Source organism: Gopherus evgoodei, chromosome 6 (assembly GCF_007399415.2).
Source record: "Gopherus evgoodei ecotype Sinaloan lineage chromosome 6, rGopEvg1_v1.p, whole genome shotgun sequence".
Lineage (NCBI taxonomy): Eukaryota > Metazoa > Chordata > Testudines > Testudinidae > Gopherus > Gopherus evgoodei.
In genome coordinates, this window is record NC_044327.1 from 88,951,267 (window position 1) to 88,973,468 (window position 22,202).

Consider the following 22,202-nt stretch of genomic DNA (forward strand, 5'->3'; position numbering starts at 1 on the left):
GCAGCTCGGAACCAGTTAGCCACGCAGGAGCCACGCCGCTAGGTGCAGCGACTGCAGGTCTGGGTGACAGAGGGACCCGTGGTCCTGGGTAATCAGGTCCGGATGAAGGGGCAGGGGAACTGGGTCGGCTACGGCCAAGTCTAGCAGCATGGTGTACCAGTGCTGTCTGGGCCATGCCGGGGCCACCATGATCACACGAGCCCTGTCTCTGCGCACCTTCAGGAGGACCTTGTGAACCAGAGGGAACGGAGGAAACGCATAGTACAGGTGGGTCGACCACTGGATGAGGAAGGCATCCGCTATCGACCCCGGCTCCCTGCCCTGAAAGGAGCAGAACGCTTGGCACTTCCTGTTCCCCTTGGACGCAAAGAGGTCCACCCGGGGATAACCCCATCTCCGGAAAATGGAGAGAGCGACGTCCGGTCGAAGGGACCACTCGTGTGACAGGAAGGATCTGCTCAATCGATCCGCCAGCGTGTTCCGTACTCCGGGAAGGAAGGAAGCCCTGAGGTGAATGGAGTGGGCTACGCAAAAGTCCCAGAGTCGTATCGCCTCGAGGCACAGGGAGGAGGACCTGGTGCCGCCCTGCTTGTTGATATAATACATGGTCGTCGTGTTGTCCGTGAACACGGCTACACAACGACCCTGAAGCTGATGACAAAACGTTTGGCAAGCAAGGCGGACCGCTCTCAACTCCCTCATGTTGATATGTAGCCCCACCTCCTCCTGGGACCATAGGCCCTGCGTCCGCAGGGTCCCTAGGTGGGCCCCCCAGCCTAGATCTGAGGCATCCGTTGTCAGGGATACCGAGGGCTGAGACGGGTGAAAGGGAAGACCCGCACACAATACGGACTGGTCCACCCACCAGCCGAGGGAATCTAAGACCTTCTGGGGGACTGTGATTAACATGTCTAGCGGTTGTCTTGGTCTGTAATGACTGATAAGCCACAGCTGGAGAGGCCTCATGCGGAGCCGAGCGTAGTCGGTCACAAAAGTGCACGCCGCCATGTGGCCTAACAGGGTTAGACATGTCCTCACTGACGTCAACGGGGCTGACCGCAAGCGTTGAACGATCGCCGCCATGGTCTGGAACCGCTGCCGAGGCAGCGAGGCCCTGCCCACAGTGGCGTCCAGGACGGCCCCGATAAATTCCACCTTCTGAGTGGGCCTCAGGGTGGACTTGTCTGTGTTTATCAAGAGGCCCAGACTCGCAAACATGCCGGTGATCACGCGGACATGGCTGTACACCTGCTGTTCCGACGTGCCCCGAATCAACCAATCGTCCAGATAAGGGAACACGTGGACACGGTTGCGCCGAAGATGCGCCACGACAACTGCCATGCATTTTGTAAACACCCTCGGGGCCGTGGACAGGCCAAACGGGAGGACCGCAAATTGATAATGACGAGCCCCCACAACGAAGCGGAGGAAGCGTCTGTGGCGTGGCCAAATGGCAACGTGGAAATACGCGTCCTGCATGTCGAGGGCGGCGTACCAGTCTCCCGGATCCAGGGATGGAATAATGGTCCCCAGGGATACCATGCGGAACTTCAACTTCACGAGGTATTTGTTGAGTTCTCGCAGGTCGAGGATAGGCCTGAGGCCCCCCTTGGCCTTGGGGATCAGAAAATAGCGGGAATAAAACCCCTTGCCTTTCTCGTTTTCGGGAACCGCCTCTATAGCTCCTTTGCTGAGGAGCGTCCGCACCTCCTGCCGAAGGAATTGCTCGTGAGAGGGGTCCCTGAAGAGGGACGAGGAAGGAGGGCGGGAAGGAGGGAACGAAACAAACTGCAGGCGGTACCCCGTCTGCACCACGCTCAAGACCCAGCGGTCCGATGTTATTTGGGACCACGCCGGGAGGAAAAACGAAAGGCGGTTGGAAAACGGAGGGGAAGGATCCGTAGGGGAAACTGTTACTGCGCCCTCGAGCGCACCTTCAAAATGAAGGCTTAGGACCAGGCGGGGGTTTTGAGGAGCCTTGGTTCTGCCCCCCTTGGTTCCCCGACTGCCTGCGCCTCCCGTTCCTGCCGCGGCGCCTGTAAGGGTCCTGCCGCTGGCGGAACTGGGAAAACGGCCGACGGTGCTGCTGTTGCTGCGGCCTAAAGGGTCTACGCTGTGTCACGGGGGTGTGCATCCCGAGGGACCGCGCAATGACCCGGTTGTCCTTTAAACTCTTAAGTCTGGGGTCTGTCTTATCGGAAAACAGGCCCTGGCCTTCGAAAGGAAGGTCCTGTATCGTGTGCTGGAGCTCTGGCGGAAGGCCGGAAACCTGCAGCCAGGAGATGCGACGCATCGTAACTCCTGACGCGAGGGTACGGGCAGCCGAGTCCGCAGCGTCCAAGGAGGCTTGCAAGGCCGTGCGCGCGACCTTCTTGCCTTCGTCCAAGATGGCCGTGAACTCTTGGCGAGCATCCTGTGGCAGCAGCTCCTTAAATTTGTCCACTGCCACCCAGGAGTTAAAGGCGTATCTGCTCAGCAGGGCCTGTTGGTTAGAGACCCTGAGCTGCAGCGCCCCAGCCGAATACACCTTACGGCCAAGGAGGTCCATCCGCCTGGCTTCTCTGGATTTGGGGGCCGGAGCCTCCTGGCCGTGACGCTCCCTATCGTTCACCGATTGCACTACCAGTGAACCGGGAGTCGGGTGAACATGTAAATATTCGTACCCCTTAGAAGGGGCCATGTACTTCCTCTCGACTCCTTTCGCTGTCGGAGGGATGGAGGCCGGGGACTGCCAGATAGTATTGGCATTGACCTGAATGGTCCGTATAAACGGCAGGGCGACCCTGGTGGGAGCATCGGAAGAGAGGATGGTAACAATTGGGTCCTCTATCTCCGAGACCTCCTCTGCCTGCAGACTCAGGTTTTGAGCCAATCGCCTGAGGAGGTCCTGGTGCGCCCTGAGATCCAGCGGGGGGGGACTGTTGGAGGAGGTACCCGCCACCGCCTCATCCGGGGAGGAGGATGATGAGACCCCAGGCACAATAGTGTCCAACTGAGGGTCTTCCTCAGCCCTCGCCTCTGTCTCCGGAGCCGCAGCGGAGTCCTGCTGTTTGGACCCTTCGTCCCCTTCCGGGGAGGGAGGGGGGCGAGACAAAGAGGCTTCAGGGGCCCTACGCTCCGCAGTCGCCGGCCTAGCAGGGAGCTGCTGGGGGCCCTGGGCCTGATGGTACGCCCAGGGTGTCCAGAATCCCCACTGTGGGGGGCCTTGGTCCTGCAGCGGCGGATCAGCAAACAGCGCCGCCTGCCGGTCGGTGCCCAGCGCATAGCCGCTGTCCGTCTGGAGGACACGGACGGCTGCCTGGAGGGCCACGGCGGGGCCGACCCTGGATGGTACGGGTCTGCGCGGGCCGGCACGGAGGATCGTCTCGGTGCCGGGGACCGGTGCCGGGAGTCATAACGGTGCCGGGATCGGGACCGGGATCTGTCACGGTGCCGGGCGCTGCTTCGGGACCGGGATCTGTCACGGTGCCGGGCGCTGCTTCGGGACCGGGATCTGTCACGGTGCCGGGCGCCGCTTCGGGACCGGGATCTGTCACGGTGCCGGGCGCCGCTTCGGTGCCGGGACCTACTACCAGCTCGGTGCCGGGAGATCGACCGGGACCGGGACCTGCCACCAGCTCGGTGCCGGGAGGGTCGAGCGAGATCGGGACCGGGACCTGCCACCAGCTCGGTGCCGGGAGGTCGACCGGTGCGGCGAGTAGCGTCGGGACCTGCTCCTGGAGTCGCGGTGCCGGTGTCGACTGGAGCCTGACCGCGACCGTCTCGATGCCGACCGGTGCCGCGAGTGCGACCGGTACCGCTGAGGGGAGCGGTGCCGGGACTGCGAGCGGCGTCGGGATCTGGAGCGCCCAAGACGTCGGGGCCTGGATGGCGAACGACTGTCCGTGGGCGGTGCCGACATCATGGGCTTGCCTCTGGACGTGACCCGCACCGGAGGAACCGGGGGTGGCAGCCGAGTAGGCTCCGTCAGGGCAATAAGGTCCCGAGCCGAGGCGAAGGTCTCCGGTGTGGATGGGACCATTATCTCAACCCCAGATCTCATGGGGGAGCTCGGCGGCACCGGACTCAACAGACCCGCCGGGCCCGGAGTCAACGGTGCTGACGGTGCCGGCGGCGCCGCGGCCGATGTCGAGGCCGGGCGTTCAAGCCGGGTCTGCCTGGCCGGAGTATTAGACTTCGACGGCCTAGGCTCTGATTCCGGTGCCGGAGAAGTTCGGTGCCGAGGAGTCTTCTCGGTGCTGGAGCGATCCGGTGCCGGTGCCGAAACCACGGTCTGCGAAGTCGACGGGTCAAGTGCCGCCTCCATTAGGAGAGTTCGGAGCCTCTGATCCCTCTCCTTTTTTGTCCTCGGCTTAAAAGCCTTACAGATGCGGCACTTGTCAGATCTGTGCGATTCCCCGAGGCACTTCAGGCACGCTTCGTGGGGATCGCTGGTAGGCATGGGCTTCTTGCAGGCCGCACACTGCTTGAAGCCTGGCGAAACAGGCATGAGCCTGGCGCCCGGTGCCGGGAAGGGCTAAGCCCCCCGGCCAGGAACTACTTAACAGCTATTTACTAAACTATCTACTTACAATACTAATTAACAACTATCTATAGAACTAGAGATAAGCGATAAACAAGCGATAGAAACTAGGAGAGCTAGGGACGTGGAGGACAGCTATGCCGCGCTCCACAGTTCCAACGACCGACACGGCGGTAAGAAGGAACTGAGGAGCGGGCGGGCCGGCAGGGATATATATTGGGCGCCATGGCGGCGCCACTCCAGGGGGCGACCTGCCGGCCCACTGGAGTTGCTAGGGTAAAAAGTTTCTGACGAACGTGCACGCGCGGCGCGCACACCTAACTGGAATGGATGTGAGCAATCACTCGAAGAAGAAGATCTTTTATTTAAAAAAAGATGTGAATAACTTGTACTGTGCTGTACATACAATGGACATAAAAATGGCATTGTAGATGGTTATATAGAAAGCTTTTGAACTATTTGAAAAGTCAAAGAAAAACAATTTAACTGTTATATGAGCCAAATTTAGGAAGGACATTATTATGAGACATAGCTGAAAAGAGGAATAATATATGTTCTGATGACTGGGGGAGAAGAGTTTTAATTAAAATAGAATAAAGTGACTATAGGAAATTGTTACAGACCTACAAGACAGGAGAGGAAGGAGGTAGATAAAGGTGTGTTTATGTAGATAAGATCTACAGAGCACAACAATATTGATTATGGCAGAATTTCAAGTGTCTTGACATTGATTGGAATAAAGTTAATAGAATCAGTAATAATGGAGTGGGAGGCATGTTTGTATTGGGTTGTTTTAGACAATTTGTGGATTAACCAACATACTCTGAAGCTGCTGTTGTGAGAATTCCTAGGAAAAGAACTGGCTTTGATTATTTCTTGATCAAGCTACTAGTTGAAGAGTCTTGGCAAAGTTTTCTTCTCTCAGGATGTGACACTAGCCAATTAGCAACACAATTTGAAAATAACTATCAGCAGCACATGTATTTTGATTTTTTAAATATACATCAGCTCAGTCTCTTGTTATGACACTTAACTGGCCTTTACTGTAGTAATGCAATCATATTTTTAAAGGTAGCAGAGCAGTTAGAATGTGTCAGTCATACTGAGAAGACCATGATCAAAATATTAAAATATTGGAGAGACTTGTTCCCTTCAACTCTGCAGGAGTTACTTGTATTCCTTATTCATACAAATATTTCACTCTCTGGTCCAGTTTCTTCACCATGTCCAGCATCTAGCAAGCACTAAATACAGTTATACCAAACACAAAAACATTTACTTGCCATCATTTATTTTTTAGCAGTATACCTTTCATTAATTGGAGCGCATCCTCAGTCAATGGCAGCAATGCCAGCACTGCAACACCTTACATTTAGTTCTCTGCTTCCATTTTTCAGGAGCCTGTACAATTTCATAACTACTAGTATGTTTCACACCAGATTTATTTAACACAGACGTGACCAGCTATACATTTATGCTTGCTTATTTTTATGTGCTGGGTTGAGTAGCAGGAGCAGCCATGCTGCTAACTGCCATGGCAGCAATGACACAGTATGGCCCAGGAAAAGGAGGAATGAGGAAAAGTGTATCTGTTTGCTAGGGCAGTGGCAAAGGAAAGAGGCAGGCGGAGAACTGTAAGCATTTTATGTGCTTTTACTTTGAATGGACTCTTAAAAGCTGTGAAAATAAATGTAGTGAATATTTCTAGTTCTAAAGTAAGTGTCTGCTAAGATGCAAGCAGGAAATAAAATATGAGAGCTAGCATTCAGTTGAAGGCGAACTATTTTCTATTAGCTATAAAGATTACAATTTTAAACTCCTATGACCGTCTTAAATTCTCCTCTCGCACATATTCACAAAAGCCCAGTGCAACGTTAATGTGTGAGAATTCCCTTTGAAGCATGCATAAACATATCATCCATCTGGAGATGGGGAGCACATTCATGCCTAGCTCCCTTTAACTCTTACATAATTAATGATCATTCGCAATTAAGTCAAAACAAATTTTTTCCCCAGGCAAAGTTATAAAAACATTTCTTTTAGACTATGAATGAAGAGCCTTGTTCAAATGTAAGGATTTCCCCTATGGGTGTTTGTAATGAAATAAAAGTCCCAGAAAGTTAAATGCAGATATATTTCCCCCCACACCCATGTCACAACAATCCTACCTGATCCAAGAAGTCGCATTTCTCAGTTCTGTCTTGATCATGATTTCCTGGCAAGAATAAATTGATTAAAATACAGTTTAAAGGGATGAGTTTTTGATATTCCTTCCAGAGCCTGCTGTTATGGAATTCCAGTGCTAAGTGGGTCTTCACAGTCATTCATAGAAAAGCTTCCGCCCTAGAACTATGCAGTTTTTCCTCCACAAAGGGAGCTCCTTTCACTTGAGGATGGTTTTTTCACTTGTAGAAACAGCTTCCTTAGTAAGTATTATCAATTCTCAATAGCAGGTGTAATTACAATCTCTTCCTAAATGGCATTTTGTTTTTGGACTGCGGCCCTCATTCTCTGGAACCTTTTCTTCTCTCACCCCTCACTGATTAGAGAGCTTTAACATCTAGTCTTAAGAAACCTAAAAAGTACAGGGCTGTTTGTGGCTACACTCTCATGTTTCTATTCGGTTTTCAGTTCAAGCCTCTATATTAACTAGCAACTAGATTTTCTCTGTGGCCTTTTATTTACTGCCTAGATTACTTATTGATGCATCTTTCAGTGAATAGACTAACTGTGTGCCAATGACATCTCCAGTGTGCTAGCAGAAAATGCAGAGTGAAATCGTCCATTTTTAATAAGTATGGAGCTTGTGTTTGCAATGAAGTTACACAAGCAATGAAAGTTCTACATTTTAAAAAATTTCAGATTTTAGACAGATTATTGCGCTTTAAAAATGTGACTTTATTCAAAATAAAGTCTACCTCTTCAAAACATTAGCAAATGGATAAAGGTGTTTGAAAAAACAAGAACTTGTTATTGAACAATAATCGTGCAAGTGTATTGTGAATTGTGCAAATACACCTCTACCTCAATATAATGCTGTCCTCAGGAGCCAAAAAAAAAAATCTTACCACGTTATAGGTGAAACTGCACTATATCAAACTTGCTTTGATCCAGAGTGCATAGCCCTGCCCACCCCTGAGTGCTGCTTTACCACGTTATATCGGGTAGCGTTATATTGCGGTAGAAGTATTGGGCAAAACAAAAAAAAGTGTAATTCTTTGACACCACCTTGTGACGTATGTACTGTTAGACCTGCAATAGAGGTTGTCCTATGGAATGGGGAGCAGGCAGATACCGGACATAGTATTGATATATAATACTATACCAGAGTCCAAAGGTCAGACTGGTTCTGATGGCCACTCGAGATTTCTTCCAATCATAAAATCATAAGATGCGGGGAGCTGGCAAAAACCACATCTATATCCACATGGGGCTCTAAATCAACAAACAACTCCAATTTGCAAAAATCATAGGCAACCATTTATTTATAGTCCATTCTGTCACATCATTGGTTCTTTGCCTTTGTTTACTAAGCTTTCTACCCACACAGTTCCAAAGAAACAATCCAAGGCGTTCCATTTCCCCCCAGTTATTATACAATTTTATATCAGTCCAGCTGGTGTTGTTTCCTTTTCTGCTAATTTTCCATATTTTCCCTAAAATGTAGAATTGTCTTTGCACAAATAGTTCTTAATCTTGAGTTCTTGCTTCGGTTGCCAACGTGCAAGGCATATTCATGTCAAGCACATGTCATTCATAGGCCTCAATAACCTATAACGTTACAGGAATATATGAATCACACACACCCCTACCTATTTCCCAACACCCCTACCTATTTCCCAACAGTACCAGGTCTTCCTGGCTCCTGCTGAAGATATTGCTGACCCAAGAAGCAGAGAGGCGGGAGGAAAAGAGTAGCAAAGGTGGTTCTCCAGACCAGTGTAGAGAAGCCTCATTGGAGCACCCATCTTGGAAGCTAAAGAGATCTCTCTTTTCCTTTTGTTTTATGGCACAGCAACCTCAGCTGTTACCCTGAAAAATGGATTTTTGGGTGCCCCAAAATGACCTGCCTGTTGCTTCCTTAATCTGTCCTTACTGAGATATAAGTTTCTGGGGTTGTTAAGGAAAACAATAAAGGATACAGATATAACCTTCTGAAAGTAATTGACATAGACAGTATTCTTTTTATACTAAAACAAAGTATCTTTTTATTAAGATAACTAATGATCCCTAGTACAGTATATTCTAAAAATCCTAAGTAAGGCACAAACTCCCTTACACAAATCTCTTATTGCAAGTTTAAAGACCATTCAAGCTACAATAGCATATATGCTAAATGGTTCTAAGTGGAGTGCTTTGTTACAACTGGCCAGTTTGCAACAAACCCCTGACAGCAGTTCTTAAAGTGCTTTGAAGTTTACATAGGTAAATTGCAATTAACAGAATTTTATGCATTTTTGTAATCACACAGGCTAATCCTATATACTATTCTACACTGTACTTATGCTATACTAGAATTAAAAATAGTAGGCTTACTTTATATATCTGTTGGTATTCCTTTCCATTATAATTGCTGCCTGCCACTGCTTCTCGGCTTGGATCACTCTGCTTTGCTCTGATCAGTCAGCCTTGCTCCGCTCTGGTTCTCTTTGTTTCTCTCTGCAGCAGTCCCCTTCATCCATCCTTTCCATATGGCTCTCTCCCCCCAAATCCAATTCAGCCTGCTGACAGCTGGCCTTTATGCTGCACTCTCTCCCCTTGTCATAACCTTAATCCCAAATCTGGACCTTAGCGTCCAAAATATGGGGGTTAGCATGAAAACCTCCAAGCTTAGCTACCAGCTTGGACCTGGTACTTGCTGCCACCACCCAAAAAATTAGAGTGTTTTGGGGCACTCTGGTCCCCCTGAAAAACCTTCCCTGGGGACCCCAAGACCCAAATCCCTTGAGTCTCACAACAAAGGGAAATAATCCTTTTTCCCTTCCCCCCCTCCAGGTGCTCCTGGAGAGACACACAGACACAAGCTCTGTGAATCCAAACAGAGTGACTCCCCCTCTCCGTTCCCCGTCCTGGAACAAAAAGGATTTTCCTATTCCCCCAGAGGGAATGCAAAATCAGGCTAGCCAATTCAACACACACAGATCTCCCCTGAATTCTTCCTCCCACCAATTCCCTGGTGAGTACAGACTCAATTTCCCTGAAGTAAAGAAAAACTCCAACAGGTCTTAAAAGAAAGCTTTATGTAAAAAAGAAAGAAAAAATACAAATAGTCTCTCTGTATTAAGGTGACAATACAGGGCAATTGCTTAAAAGAATATTGAATAAACAGCCTTATTCAAAAAGAATACAAATCAAAGCACTCCAGCACTTATATTCATGCAAATACCAAAGAAAAGAAACCATATAACTTACTATCTGATCTCTTTGTCCTTACACTTAGACACAGAAGATTAGAAAACAGAACTACTTCTCCAAAGCTCAGAGGAAGCAGGCAGCCAGAAAATAAAGAACCCAGACACACAATTCCCTCCACCCAAAGTTGAAAAAATCCGGTTTCCTGATTGGTCCTCTGGTCAGGTGCTTTAGGTGAAAGACATTAACCCCTTAGCTATCTGTTTATGACACCCCTAATATACCTTCCCATTCTTGTAAGCAATTACTTCATTTGCACATGCTCAGTATCAACCTTTACCTAAGAGACTGACAGATCTGATCTTTTGAACAAGTTGTAACAGATATGAGTGTGGTTCTTCCAGGGCTGGTGCAAGGATGTTTCACGTCCTAGGCGAAACTTCCACCTTGCGCCCTCCCACCCCCGTGGCAGCTCCCCACCCTGAGACACTCCCCCCCCCCAGCACGCCATGGCTGCTTCACTTCTTCTGCCTGCCAGGCTTGCAGAACCAATCAGCTTAGGCATCACAAGCCTGGGAGGGGGGAGAAGTGAAGCAGCCACGGTGTGCTCGGGGAGGAGGCAGGGCAGGGGTGAGCTGGGGCAGGGAGTTCCCCTGCATTCCACCCCCTTTCCCCCCCACTTGCTGTAGGCAGCCCTCCCCACGCCCTCCTGTCCCAGCTCCCTCCGCCTAAATGCCGGCGGTGACCGGGATGGTCAAAGATCCGTCTGTTGCAGTCGCTGCCAAAGAAAATGGCACCCCCCAAATCCTAGTGCCATAGGCAACTGCCTAGGTCGCTAAATGGTTGCACCGGCCCTGGGTTCTTCTTAGCATATACACAACATGATCACAATTCATCACTGAATTTGGTCTGCTGGTTGGATCATTAGCTTCCCTGGCCCAGGAATTGATGGATCAGTGTTCATGTAACACTCCCCATGTCCCCCCATGAGTGCACTGTGACTAGTCAGTTAACCTCTCTCTTACTGTGTACTGCACATGCTCAGAAGCTATTAACTTTTCACATGCTCACTGCTGTTTACCTCAGAGTGATTCTGCTGACTCCTACACACACAGTTGGCCTTTTGCCAAGTCACCATCTTGGAAATTCTGGGTTTTCTACCAATTGACTAAACTTTGCAACCTATCTCAGAACTGAGCATGCTTAAGATCAACAGCTCCCATCTTAGGATGGAGTAGTTCTTCGTTGTTCAGAAAAGAGATCTCGCAGACAAAAATGGAGGCTGGAAAATTTCTTCAGTAACAGCACAGGAAGCTGTGACTGCCATTTACAGCAGTTTTCACATTAGTAAACATCTATATCTTCTCACTCAGTCAAATATCCTTAAAAGAGCAAAGAAATGCTTTTTTAATGCTACCTCACTTTCCCAGAACTCTCACCTGTCCTTTCAGACTATTCTTTCACTTTGAGGCATCTCAGTTCTTCATAAAGAATCTGTGTAGTTCTCCCTGCATTGCTATAGCAAATATTCAACTGTTTCTTGGACTTTACATGTGTTGCACAATCCACTTTTGTGCTTGTTTAGTAAATATAAATTAAAATTCAGGCCATAGTGACTGGTTATCACTGTAACTATATAGTTACTTCACTTTTTCTATCATTGCAATTAAAGATACCTTTATCCTCAAGTTTAGGAAATATTTAAAAAAAGGGGGGGGGGTCCTCTCTGGAGAAAGGAACTTGAGGGATAGCCAAAGTTTGTTTTCTGCCTACATTTTGCATAGCAGAGTTTTCAGGGAGGACAGATGACCTAAGAACCTTAACTCTGAGATAAGGGTGAAGATAAAGGGACAATATAGGAAGAGGCCCAGGGAAGAAGCATCAACTAACCACATTGAGAAGTGTGGTTTTATAGGGTCCTTGCACTGGAAGCTAAAATATTGGGTAACCTTAGGTTTGTTTACCAGCCACAGATAAACTAACATAAATCCTGTAGCTGAGTGGGCTACACCTATGTATCCTCTTGTGGCCAAAGTGTCTCTGCCCTACCTTTTATTCTCCCTGTTCCAGGCTCTTTTATGAGGACTCTACACACTTGCTTGTCCAATTACCACCCTTATAGAGACATAAGTTTACTCAGACAATAACATAAAAGCAAAATTCAGAGTCTCAAAATCTGTCCTAAGGCAAGGCTCTTACCTCAAGAGCCAGGGTGAGCAAAAAGTTTCCTTCATCAAGTCATTTTCCCTATTTATGAGTTCTTACGGGGTGACTTACCTCAGGGTTCAGCTTGCATCTGTCATGCTCACAGCTGACTCCCCCTGGAGACTTTCCAGAGTCAGCATCCTCAAACAACTGCTTCAGCTTTCTTATAAGGAACCAGCTGCTTGCAGTTCCCTTCCCACACCAGGTGTCTCTGGTTAGGTCATTTAGCAAGCTTGCTCCAGGCATCAAGTCTCCTACAGGCAGCTCTTTCACTCCTTTTGTGCTCTGACAACCCCCAAAAGCTTTCCTGGGAGCTTGAACAAAGGGCTGAATTTAAAAGACCCAGAACTGAGGCTGAAGACCCTTGGGTGGGCAGATAAAGAATCTAGTAAATAAACAGTCTAATACCCCAGAAGGGGTTCATTTGGATGTTGTGAGTTGGCCGGAGGCCCAAGACACTGAAAACCCACCAAAGTTGGCCAGAAGCCTACAGAAGGCACTACATGCAAGAAAAAGACTGTCATACCGTACCTTGCCACTCAGAGACATGTCAGAGGGGAGTACCTGATTACATGCCTGTAATCATTATAAACCTCTTAGTATCTGATTTCTCCAGTCTTTATCACACTGTACATAACAGTTAATGTCAAAAGGCTAAAGGCTAGTATTGCTGATTGTAGTAGGAAACCTAGCTTAAAGCCATCCTCAGACTGATGAGTTATTGAGTCAAATAGTATTCCTCTGTGTTGAAATAAAGAAATTAGTGACATTAACAGACTTAAGAGAAAGGTCAGCACAGGTTGTCTCAGTAGAAAGAGTGTATCTGTGATGTATAGTGTTTGGGAATAGAGGAGAAAAAGTATGACAGATGGAATAGAGAGCCCTGGAAATCCCTGAAAAAATAAGTAGATTGGATAGAGATACAAGTAGATGCAGAGAGGAGAGAAGGAAAATGCTCATTGCTCAGAATCTGCTGTTATAGCCACTGAGTAATGATTTTGGGTATAGAACTGCTCTGTGCTGTCCAATTGTGGTTGGGGGAAGAGGTCATGGGGAGGTTTCGTCTTTTGCTCCGCAGCCCATGTTCATGCCTGCAAGGCACAACACAGTAGAACCTCAGAGTTATGACCAGGTTGGGAATGGAGGTTGTTCATAACTCTGAACAAAACTTTATGGTTGTTCTTTAAAAAGTTTACCACTGAACATTGACTTAATACTAGAGTTTTGAAACATTACTATGCAGAAGAAATATGTGACTTTCCCTTTATTTTTTTAGTAGCTTACGTTTAACACATACCGTACTGTATTTGCTTTGCCTTTTTTTTTTTTTTTTTTGGTCTCTGATGCTGCCTGATTGCGTACTTCTGGTTCCAAATGAGGTGAGTGGTTGACTGGTCAGTTCATAACTCTGGTGTTTATAACTCTGAGGTTCTACAGTATTCCAAACTTAGTACTCAAGAGCATTACGTTGGGAGACCAGCCACCACCACAGCTGGTACCCTTTGGCCTAAAGAAGGCATAGTTTGTTAGTTAGGGGTCATAGTGAGACCTGTTCTGCTTTGTGTGTGGTATTGTCAGTTGTATATATGAGAAGGAATTACATGCTGCTTCAAGTTATGTAAATTGCACCCAACTGTATGTTTCCTTATCCATACTGGCTGTAGTCGGGCATCATATCTTCTGCTGTTAGAATGGTTTAGTACCCACCATGCAGCTAGTTCTGCTATGCTCTGCCCACTACTATGGAGAGTAGCGGCCTACAACAGATAGGACACTATTATGCCTCATGCAATAGTAAGGTACGTTTTTAGAGATGCTTTATTAGAATTCTCAGAAATCTATTTATTTCTAGTGAGATTCTTGTAGCCTGTGACATGGTTAGTATGGCAGCATCATTATTTAAAATAGAGCCTAAGGATACAACAAAATATTAAAGAGCACTTAGTTTCACATCAGTTAAAACTTGGTAACTCTTACGGGATCCAGATGTGAACGTGTCTAAAAATAGTAGCTTGATTAAAGACAGCAAACATGATTTCAGGAAAGAAAGGTCATGGTTCATTAATGCTGACTTTTGGGACTTCCTTGGCATATTGCTATTCTGTAAGGGCAGACAAGAAAAACGCAAAAGACATTATGGACAATAATTTAGAAAACAACAAGAGAATTTTCTGTGTGAAGCAAGTAAGGTGCGATGTTGTGAGGTCTAACAGGAGCAGATCTCTTGAAAACAGAAAGTGTCAACTGATTAAAGAGCTGGACAACAATAGTGTTTTTATCTGAAAAGAGGTCATTGTGAGGTATAGCAGGAATCAGTTTTGTATCGTTATCTTTTTATTCTAACTATGTCATTTAGGCCCTCAAGACCTGTTATTGTTTCTATTTATGTGTATGGGTTTATAAGATTTTCATAAATTTTATTTTTCAGATACATTTGGGCACTTTAAAGCCACAAGCCTGCCATAAAACTTTGAGCCCTCTCACTCATTTTAACATTGAAAGCAGTTTCATTTAAAAAGTGGAACTGTGTGAACAGTAAACCAAGATCATAATCTGTATTGAACTCCTTGATTTTTTTTTGATTAAATAAGATAAGATTTAGAGGACTGTAATAATTTTCTATGCATAGTCAATGTGTTTTCCCACCACAACATTTACTTGGTACATAATATTTGTTGTCAAAGACTGCCTATTACTGAGTTTTTGGTTGCAAAAGTAGAAGCATAAGCTGTCTTTCTGGTAAAAGAAAAGTATTTTGGCCCAATTGATTTAAAATATTGTTATCATTGTTTATCCAAGATATCTAGACAATAAAGTAAAACAATATACTGTAAACTGAAGTCTGATTATGTTGCAATATAGATAATATATGTAGTGACTAATTAAAAAAAAATCACACAGATTTTATGTTTTTAAGGGATGTGGGCGGGAGGTCAGGGGGTGCAGGCTCTGGGTGGCGCTTACCTCAAGCAGCTCCCAGAAGCAGCGGCATGTCCTCTCTCCGGCTCCTGTGTCCTTGGTTCCTGGCCAATGGAGCTGCAGAGCTGGTGCTTGTGGCATGCATCGCATTACGGAGCCCCCTGGCTGCCCCTATGCCTAGGAGCTGGAGCGGGGGAGTTGCTGCTGCTTCTGGGAGCCTTGTGGAGCCACGGCAGGCAGGGAGCACTGCCAACTGGACTGCCAACTGGACTTTTACAGTCCGGTCAGCAGCGCTGACTGGAGCCACCAGGGTCCCTTTTTGACCAGGCATTCCGGTCGAAAATGGGACACCTGGCAACCCTATTCCTCCTCCTACAATACATTCTTGAAGAAAGGGAGATGTGTCCTGTTCTTTCGGTAAGTCTGATTTTCAGGAGTGACTATTTCATCTGCCCTAGGAGCCACTGCACAGGTAACTATTGCCTTTTGTTCCCAACAATTTCCATCATATGCATACACAACATCCTGAGGGCTGCAAAGGGTCTAGTTCTCATGACCCTCAGTCATAGTGCATTTTTTGTTTTTCTTATCAGCTTTCTTCAAACCCTTTTACATCACGGTCATTGTTAACATCATTTTCTACAAAATAGGCAGTCTCATTTTAGTTTTCTGTTAAATAGAACTTATTCCGTTAAATAGAATTTATATAACAGCCCACGTCTCAAAGGTGCTACCATATAGTTAAGCAATGCCATGTAAGGATCTGAATTAGATGCTTTCACTTTTTAATAGCCTCTTTATTATTTGTATACCGTTCTGTACTAGGACCATTGGCTGTGAGTATGTAGGACTCTCTGTAGTATCTTAAACTCAGTCTCTTGCAAATTTCTGAGTCATATCCTGCAAGCTGTAAAATGTTGTCTGACATTACCCCTACAGGAATACCGTGTCTAGCAAATATTGTTTTAATGCATGTTAATACATGCTTTGCTATGGTGTGTCCAGTAAAGTAATCTGTAGGAAGTGTGAGTAATAATTTAAAATCAAAACAATCTTTGTCAGCAGAATAGAATAAATGAACACCAACTTTATTCCAAGCTTTTAAAGCATAGGCTCTTTCCCAGGTGTAGGCTGTAAATTTTATCATTTCTTAACTGCTTTTTCTATATCCTCATTCATTTGATGCCAATACAACACATCTCTGACCCTTCTGCATTTTTCAGTTCCTAAGTGTCTTTCATAAATTCTAATAAGCATGTCAGGCTGTAACACTTTGGGAAAAAATTAATTGGTTGCCTCTAACAAAATACCATCAGTCATTGAAAGTTCTTCTTTGAAGTGAAAATATGGACTAAGTGTGTGGTGTCCAGGCCAACCTACTGTTATAACTTTGATCAATCTTTGCAAGACTTCATCCTGTGCTGTGACTTCTGCAAACACAATCCACGTTTTGTCAGAGACTGGGTAGTTTTTTTTAAAAAGGTTCACATGCACTATATCAGATTCTGATAATTTCTGCTACAGTATTGCCAAAAGCTCTAGACAGAGTGTCCGCTACCACTAAACCCCTTCCTGGTTTATATTCTATTTCCATATCATAAAACTGCAACTGAAAAAACAGTCTCTGTATTCTGGGAGGAGTGTCAGCCAGTCCCTTCTTTGCAACAGATATTAAAGGCATATGGTCTGTTTTAGCAATGACTCATAGATGAACACGTGAAATTTCTTGCAACTGTGCACCAAAGCTAAAGTCTTCTTCTCAATTTGTGCATATTGACATCCAGTTTTAGTGAGGGCCCCAGAAGCATATGCCACTCGTCTCCAGTGTTCTTCATACTTTTGTAGTAACGTTGCCCTTATGCCTGCTTTTGAGCACCTTAATCTGTCCCTTGCAATTATAAAATCTAAGGACGGAGCCTTCCTAATTAACTGTTTCAAGTTTTCAAATTCCTTGTCTAGATCGGCATCCTATCTCTATTGATTATTTTTGTGCAAGAGCGCTCTAAGGTTGCTGGTCTTAGCAGCTAAATTAGGTACAAACTTTCCCACAGAGTTAACCATCCCTAAGAATTGTTACACTCCTTTGTCTGCTGGGGATGGCATATTTGTAATTGCCTGAACTCTGTTAGGATCTATTTGAACTTCCTATGCCAGTAGTCTTCTCCAAGGTATGTGATATCTCAGACTTGAAATTTACATTTTGGCTTGTTTAATTTTAATCTTACTGCCCTAACCCTTTCCAGTGGTCGCTGTAACCTGTGGTCATGTTCTTTTATTGTTCTTCCCCATATTAAAATGTCATCGATGTATAGCTTAGCACCTTCTATACCTTCAAACATTTGTTGCACGGTCCTCTGAAATCCCGCCGGTGCAGATCTTAATCAGGATGGCAGTCTATAAAAGCAGTATCTTCCATATGTTGTATTAAAAAGTACATAAACATATGCTACTGTCATCTAAGGGGATTTGTCAAAATCCTACTCATGCAGCCAATGTGGAAAAATATCTAGCACCAGCTATTTTTCCAAAAATGTGTTCCCCAGTGGGTATGGGAATATGTTTTTTTTTGACATGTCTGTTAAGTTCTTTAAGGTCTAAGCATAACCTTGGGGTTCCATCTTTCTTTTCCACAATTACTAATGAATGTACCCATTCTGTAGACTTCTCCATTTTCTTGATTATTTTTAGTGCCCCTGATTTTCTTAGGGTTAGAGGAACATTTCTAGGGGAATATGTGGTGGGGCAATTAGGCTCTATCAATTCAATTTGGTATTCCATTGGTAGTTCTCCTACGTCCTTAAAGACATCATGAAACTGCTTCTCAATGCCTGATCCCTTTACCCCTCTAATGAGTATAGTCTCTGTGCTATACCTAGAACTTGAAATGTTTTCATGCCCAGCATAAGCACATTTTTTTCCTGCCACAATTACAAATTTTGTTATTTCAATCTTATTTCATCTTAACTCTAGTTCACATGTGCCCAGAGTAGGAATGAAGTTTCCACTGTAAGCCCTTAACTATACCTGTTTATTATACCCAGATTTTTTTCTTTTAACCCTTTCACATATATTCCGATACTATGTTTGCTTGAGCACCAGGGTCTAGTTTAAAACTCACAAAAGATCAATTCATTGTCAGGGAAATATCCAATCATTTGGTGCAGGTGCTTCAAAGATCCTAAGAAAACCCTCTTTTTCTGTACTGCTAGCTCTGTTGTCTTCCTGGTACCCAGTGTGTTTCTTTTTGTGCGCCTGCTGTTCCTGCTTGCACACTCTTGCAAAATATTTACAATTTTTGCACTTTGTCCAAAGGTGGGACATTGCTGAGATCTGTGTTTGCTTCTACACCTTGTGCCATTCTTTATGTTGTCCTCAACAAACTCCTTTCTTGCAAACTCACTTTTTGCAGGCTTGTTGTACATTTCTGCTGTGCACTGCTCTTGGGTTTCCTTTTACATTGAGGATTTGTGATTCTATCAATCAAGACAGTATCTTGTTTTCCCTCCAAAAGAGTCAGTCTGCTCTGGGTAACCCCTGCTAGTCTGCATATTCTTTCTGCCTTGTCTGAATTCAAATCTGCATTGTCCAAAATCTTTTTCTAATCTTTGGATCTTGAAAGCTCATTACTATTTGAGCTCTGATTATAGACAGCAGAGAGATAAAATAATTAAATATTTGGCTCAACAGTTTGAAATCCAACATATATTCTTGAAACAACACTCCTTCTTTCTGAGTTCTCCTGTAATTTGTATCTTTCAAAAGTTTAATTTGTCTTGGTGTTGCCAGCACAGAGTGCCTGAGGGTGGCAACGGTTGGGTCTGTTGCCCGGTGTGCTTCGCAACCAATTAAACACACCAGAGTGGAGAAGTAACCAAACTTTATTTGAGCTCAAATAAGACGTCTGGAGCCACGCAGGACTCAGATCAAGCGCGCAAAACAAACAGCTTACCTAACTATTTATACTGGAACCAAAACTGATACACATTATAACATGATCTGTCACTCACACAGTCCCCACCCAAGGCTAAGTCTGCCTAGTAACCTTCCTGCTTAAAGGTTAAATCTGCCCAGCAACTGAGGGAGTAGGAGTAGCCCCTCCCAACAAGGGCAACCAGAGGTCAAACATGGAGGAGTAACACTCAAAATGGAGGAGCTGGTATAGTATGGTTCAGAACAAGAGGACTTCATCGGCTCTTATGGCCGTCCATTCTCCCGAATTACCTGGGTTATATCAAGTGCGTCCCCAACAATCCCTCCTTTGAGAATACTCAGAAAGCTCCTGCTTGAGTCTTCTCATAATATGATGACAGCAGTTGGTTTAAATCTGGGTCTGGGAAATGCTGAAGGTGGCCAGCCATCAGCATAGGTGTGACAGAGGTTATAGAAAAAACTTTTCCCATGATAACCTTACAACAGGTAAATAACAATAGAACAAGTAAGAATAACACTACCCCTATTACCACAAAGCGAATTAATTCTGGACCTATCCCACCAAGGTTAGGTAACCAACTAAAGAGAGAGTCAAAAAGGGAAGGAACCTGTTCTTGAGCCTTCCACTGACTAAAGGCTTGTTCAGCAGATAGTATGTGCCTATTAATGTCCGCTGAGTTGTCTGGGACATAGGTACAACATTCATCCCCAATAAGGGCACAAACTCCACCTTGAGAGGCCAAGACATAGTCTAGAGCCTGTTGATTTTGCAGAGCTAAAAGTCTCAGTTGGTAGAGTTCAGAGCTGAAGCTTTCTTCTATGGCCAAGATCTCATTAGCAAACCGGGTTAAAAATAGTGAAAGTCTGCGGTAGAGTTGGGCCATTTGTCCTACTCCATAGGTTAGGTATGATCCTCCTTCCATCCTATCTCCTTCTTTAATGGGCTCTGGGGTAGCTCGCAGAGACCTACGCTGTCTGGGACAACCAGGTGGAGGTTGGTCTGAGACACGAAGGGGAGGTGCAAGGAAACCTAGGTAACAGCTTCCATACCAGCGATGGGGTAGCCACTTATAGGCAGATCTACCGCGAATATAAAACGACTGACCTGTAGCTGCCATACCATTTAGGCCAGCAAGGTCAGAGAGGGCAGTATAAGGTTGAAAATACTGAAGACCTTCACCAGTGTCATGATCTGAACTATCAAGAAGGGGAATGGAGACATTAGCTTTAGGAGACAGATAAAATTGACAGGTACTGTTACCAGCAAACCAGGTGTGATTTGCTATTGCAGATTGTTGATAACAGAGGAGCCCTGAAGGAACAAAGCACAACCTAATAGGTTGTGGAAAATGTGAAGCATTACCAAAAGGATACTAAGAAACATTACTTAAAGCATACTGTCGTTCTTGGGTACAATTTTGGAATAGAGTTGGCCATCTTAAGGCGATTTCAGGGACAGATACTCGGAACCTTGAGAGAGGTGAACCTGCTTCATAGATAGTAAGCCAGCGCTGACAAAAGTCAGACCAATTCTGTGGAATGGCCCTCCAGGGCAACCCTGCCGCATGATAAGGGATTTGAGAACATATCCAGCAGTTGGATAGATTAAACTCTCGGGCAAAGGAAACCTTTAGAGCCTCATAGGTGTTGATCGCTAAATCAGGAGTGTTAGGACCCCAGCCCCCATGCATCTGGGCTCTAATCAAGGAGACCATAACCAAAAGCATGAAAAATGCCCTACCAAGGGAAAATAATACCAAAACATACTGAGGGCTTGAACTCAGAGCGTTTCCCTAAGGTGAAGGGTAAGGAACAAAATACTGTGAACTTAGAATTTAAAGTTACAACCAGTAAAATCTGTACAATTTACCACACTTCAGATAGGTGCAATGTCCTCTTTCTGACCTCTGTGTCGTTTAAACAGCAATCTAAGTCCAAGGTCAGTATTGTCCGAGTTACCAGCAGGCTGGACAGTCCACTGATCCAATGACAGGGAATCCTTCACTGCCTTGAGCTGGGAATGGTGTATCCAGTTCTTATTTCCCTCAACCTTAGCTGCCGTATGGGATGTCAGCAGGACAGTATGTGGTCCCTTCCACCGTTCCTGTAGGGGTTCGTCCTTCCAGGTGCGAACGAGGACCGAGTCACCAGGCTGCAGGGAATGGACAGGCACGTCTAGAAGGAGGGGTTGCGAATCCTTAGTGAACCTGTGAAGAGAGAGAAGAACAGCAGACAACGAGCACATATACTGAGATAACATTTTATGTCCTATCACCCACTCTCCTGCCAGTACCGGTATTTCATTAATTGGCCATGGTCGCCCAAACAAAATTTCAAAGGGACTCAACCCTAGCCTACCCCAGGGAAGAGCACGAAGACAGAGCAAAGAGAGAGGTAGTGCCTCAGTCCACTTTAAGCTGGCTTCTTGGCAGATTTTTGAAAGATGTCTCTTGAGAGTTTGGTTTGCTCGTTCCACAACTCCACTGGCTTGGGGTCGCCATGGGGTGTGGAGTTTCCAGGAGATGCAGAGGGCGGTAGCCACATGGTGAATAACTTGTGAAACAAAGTGGGTCCATTGTCTGATTCCATCCACAGGGGTAATCCAAAGCGAGGAATAACTTCCTTAACAAACTTGAGGGCTACCGTCTTGGCAGTACAGTTGCGACATGGAAATGCCTCTGGCCATCCTGAAAAATGGTCCACTAAGACAAGCAGGTACCGGAATCCTTGAGTACGGGGCAGTTCAGTAAAGTCTATTCACCACACCAAGCCTGGACCTGGGGTAAGTGGCAAGGTGGCTGGTTGTTCTTGACTTCCAGATCTAGGGTTGTTTTTCTGACACACCAGACAATCTGCTTGTATTTGGGATGCCAAAGGTTGAAGTCCATTGGCTAGGAAATACTTTTCTGCTAACTGGACTAAAGCCTCTCTTTCTGCATAAGTGGATTGGTGCAGGGTTTTTAACACCTGCCAGGTGAGGGCCTTTGGAAGGAGCATCTTGTTATCAGTGGTGTGAAACCATCCATCCTTCTGCTTTAAATCCAGATCACAGGTTAGCTAATATTCTTCCTGTGTATACTGAGGGGTTGGAAGGTCGTCTACTGCTGGGATGAGGGCATGCATGGAGACTTCCATAGTCTGCGGTGGCTCTAAGGTGGCAGCTCCTTTGGCTTCTTTATCTGCTCGAGCGTTCCCTTTTGCCACATCTTGGTCTTCCTTTTGATGAGCCTTGCAGTGTATTACAGCCACCTCTGAGGGAAGTTGTACTGCAGCC

At 45.8% G+C, this 22,202-nt stretch overlaps 1 protein-coding gene across 2 annotated transcripts in view; it reads right to left on the reverse strand.

Annotated features, from left to right (window-relative positions):
• The window catches only part of POC5 (POC5 centriolar protein), a 66,676-nt gene extending 59,706 nt beyond the window's left edge, over positions 1-6,970 (reverse strand). The window contains exon 1 of one of the 2 annotated variants that reach the window (XM_030566402.1): positions 6,691-6,970. In XM_030566402.1, coding sequence (XP_030422262.1) covers positions 6,691-6,846 — 156 coding nt within the window. In that variant the 5' untranslated portion in view covers positions 6,847-6,970. The remainder of the gene's footprint in view (positions 1-6,690) is intronic. The other variant, XM_030566405.1, reaches the window with a different exon arrangement.
• Between the last annotated feature and the right edge of the window lie 15,232 nt (positions 6,971-22,202).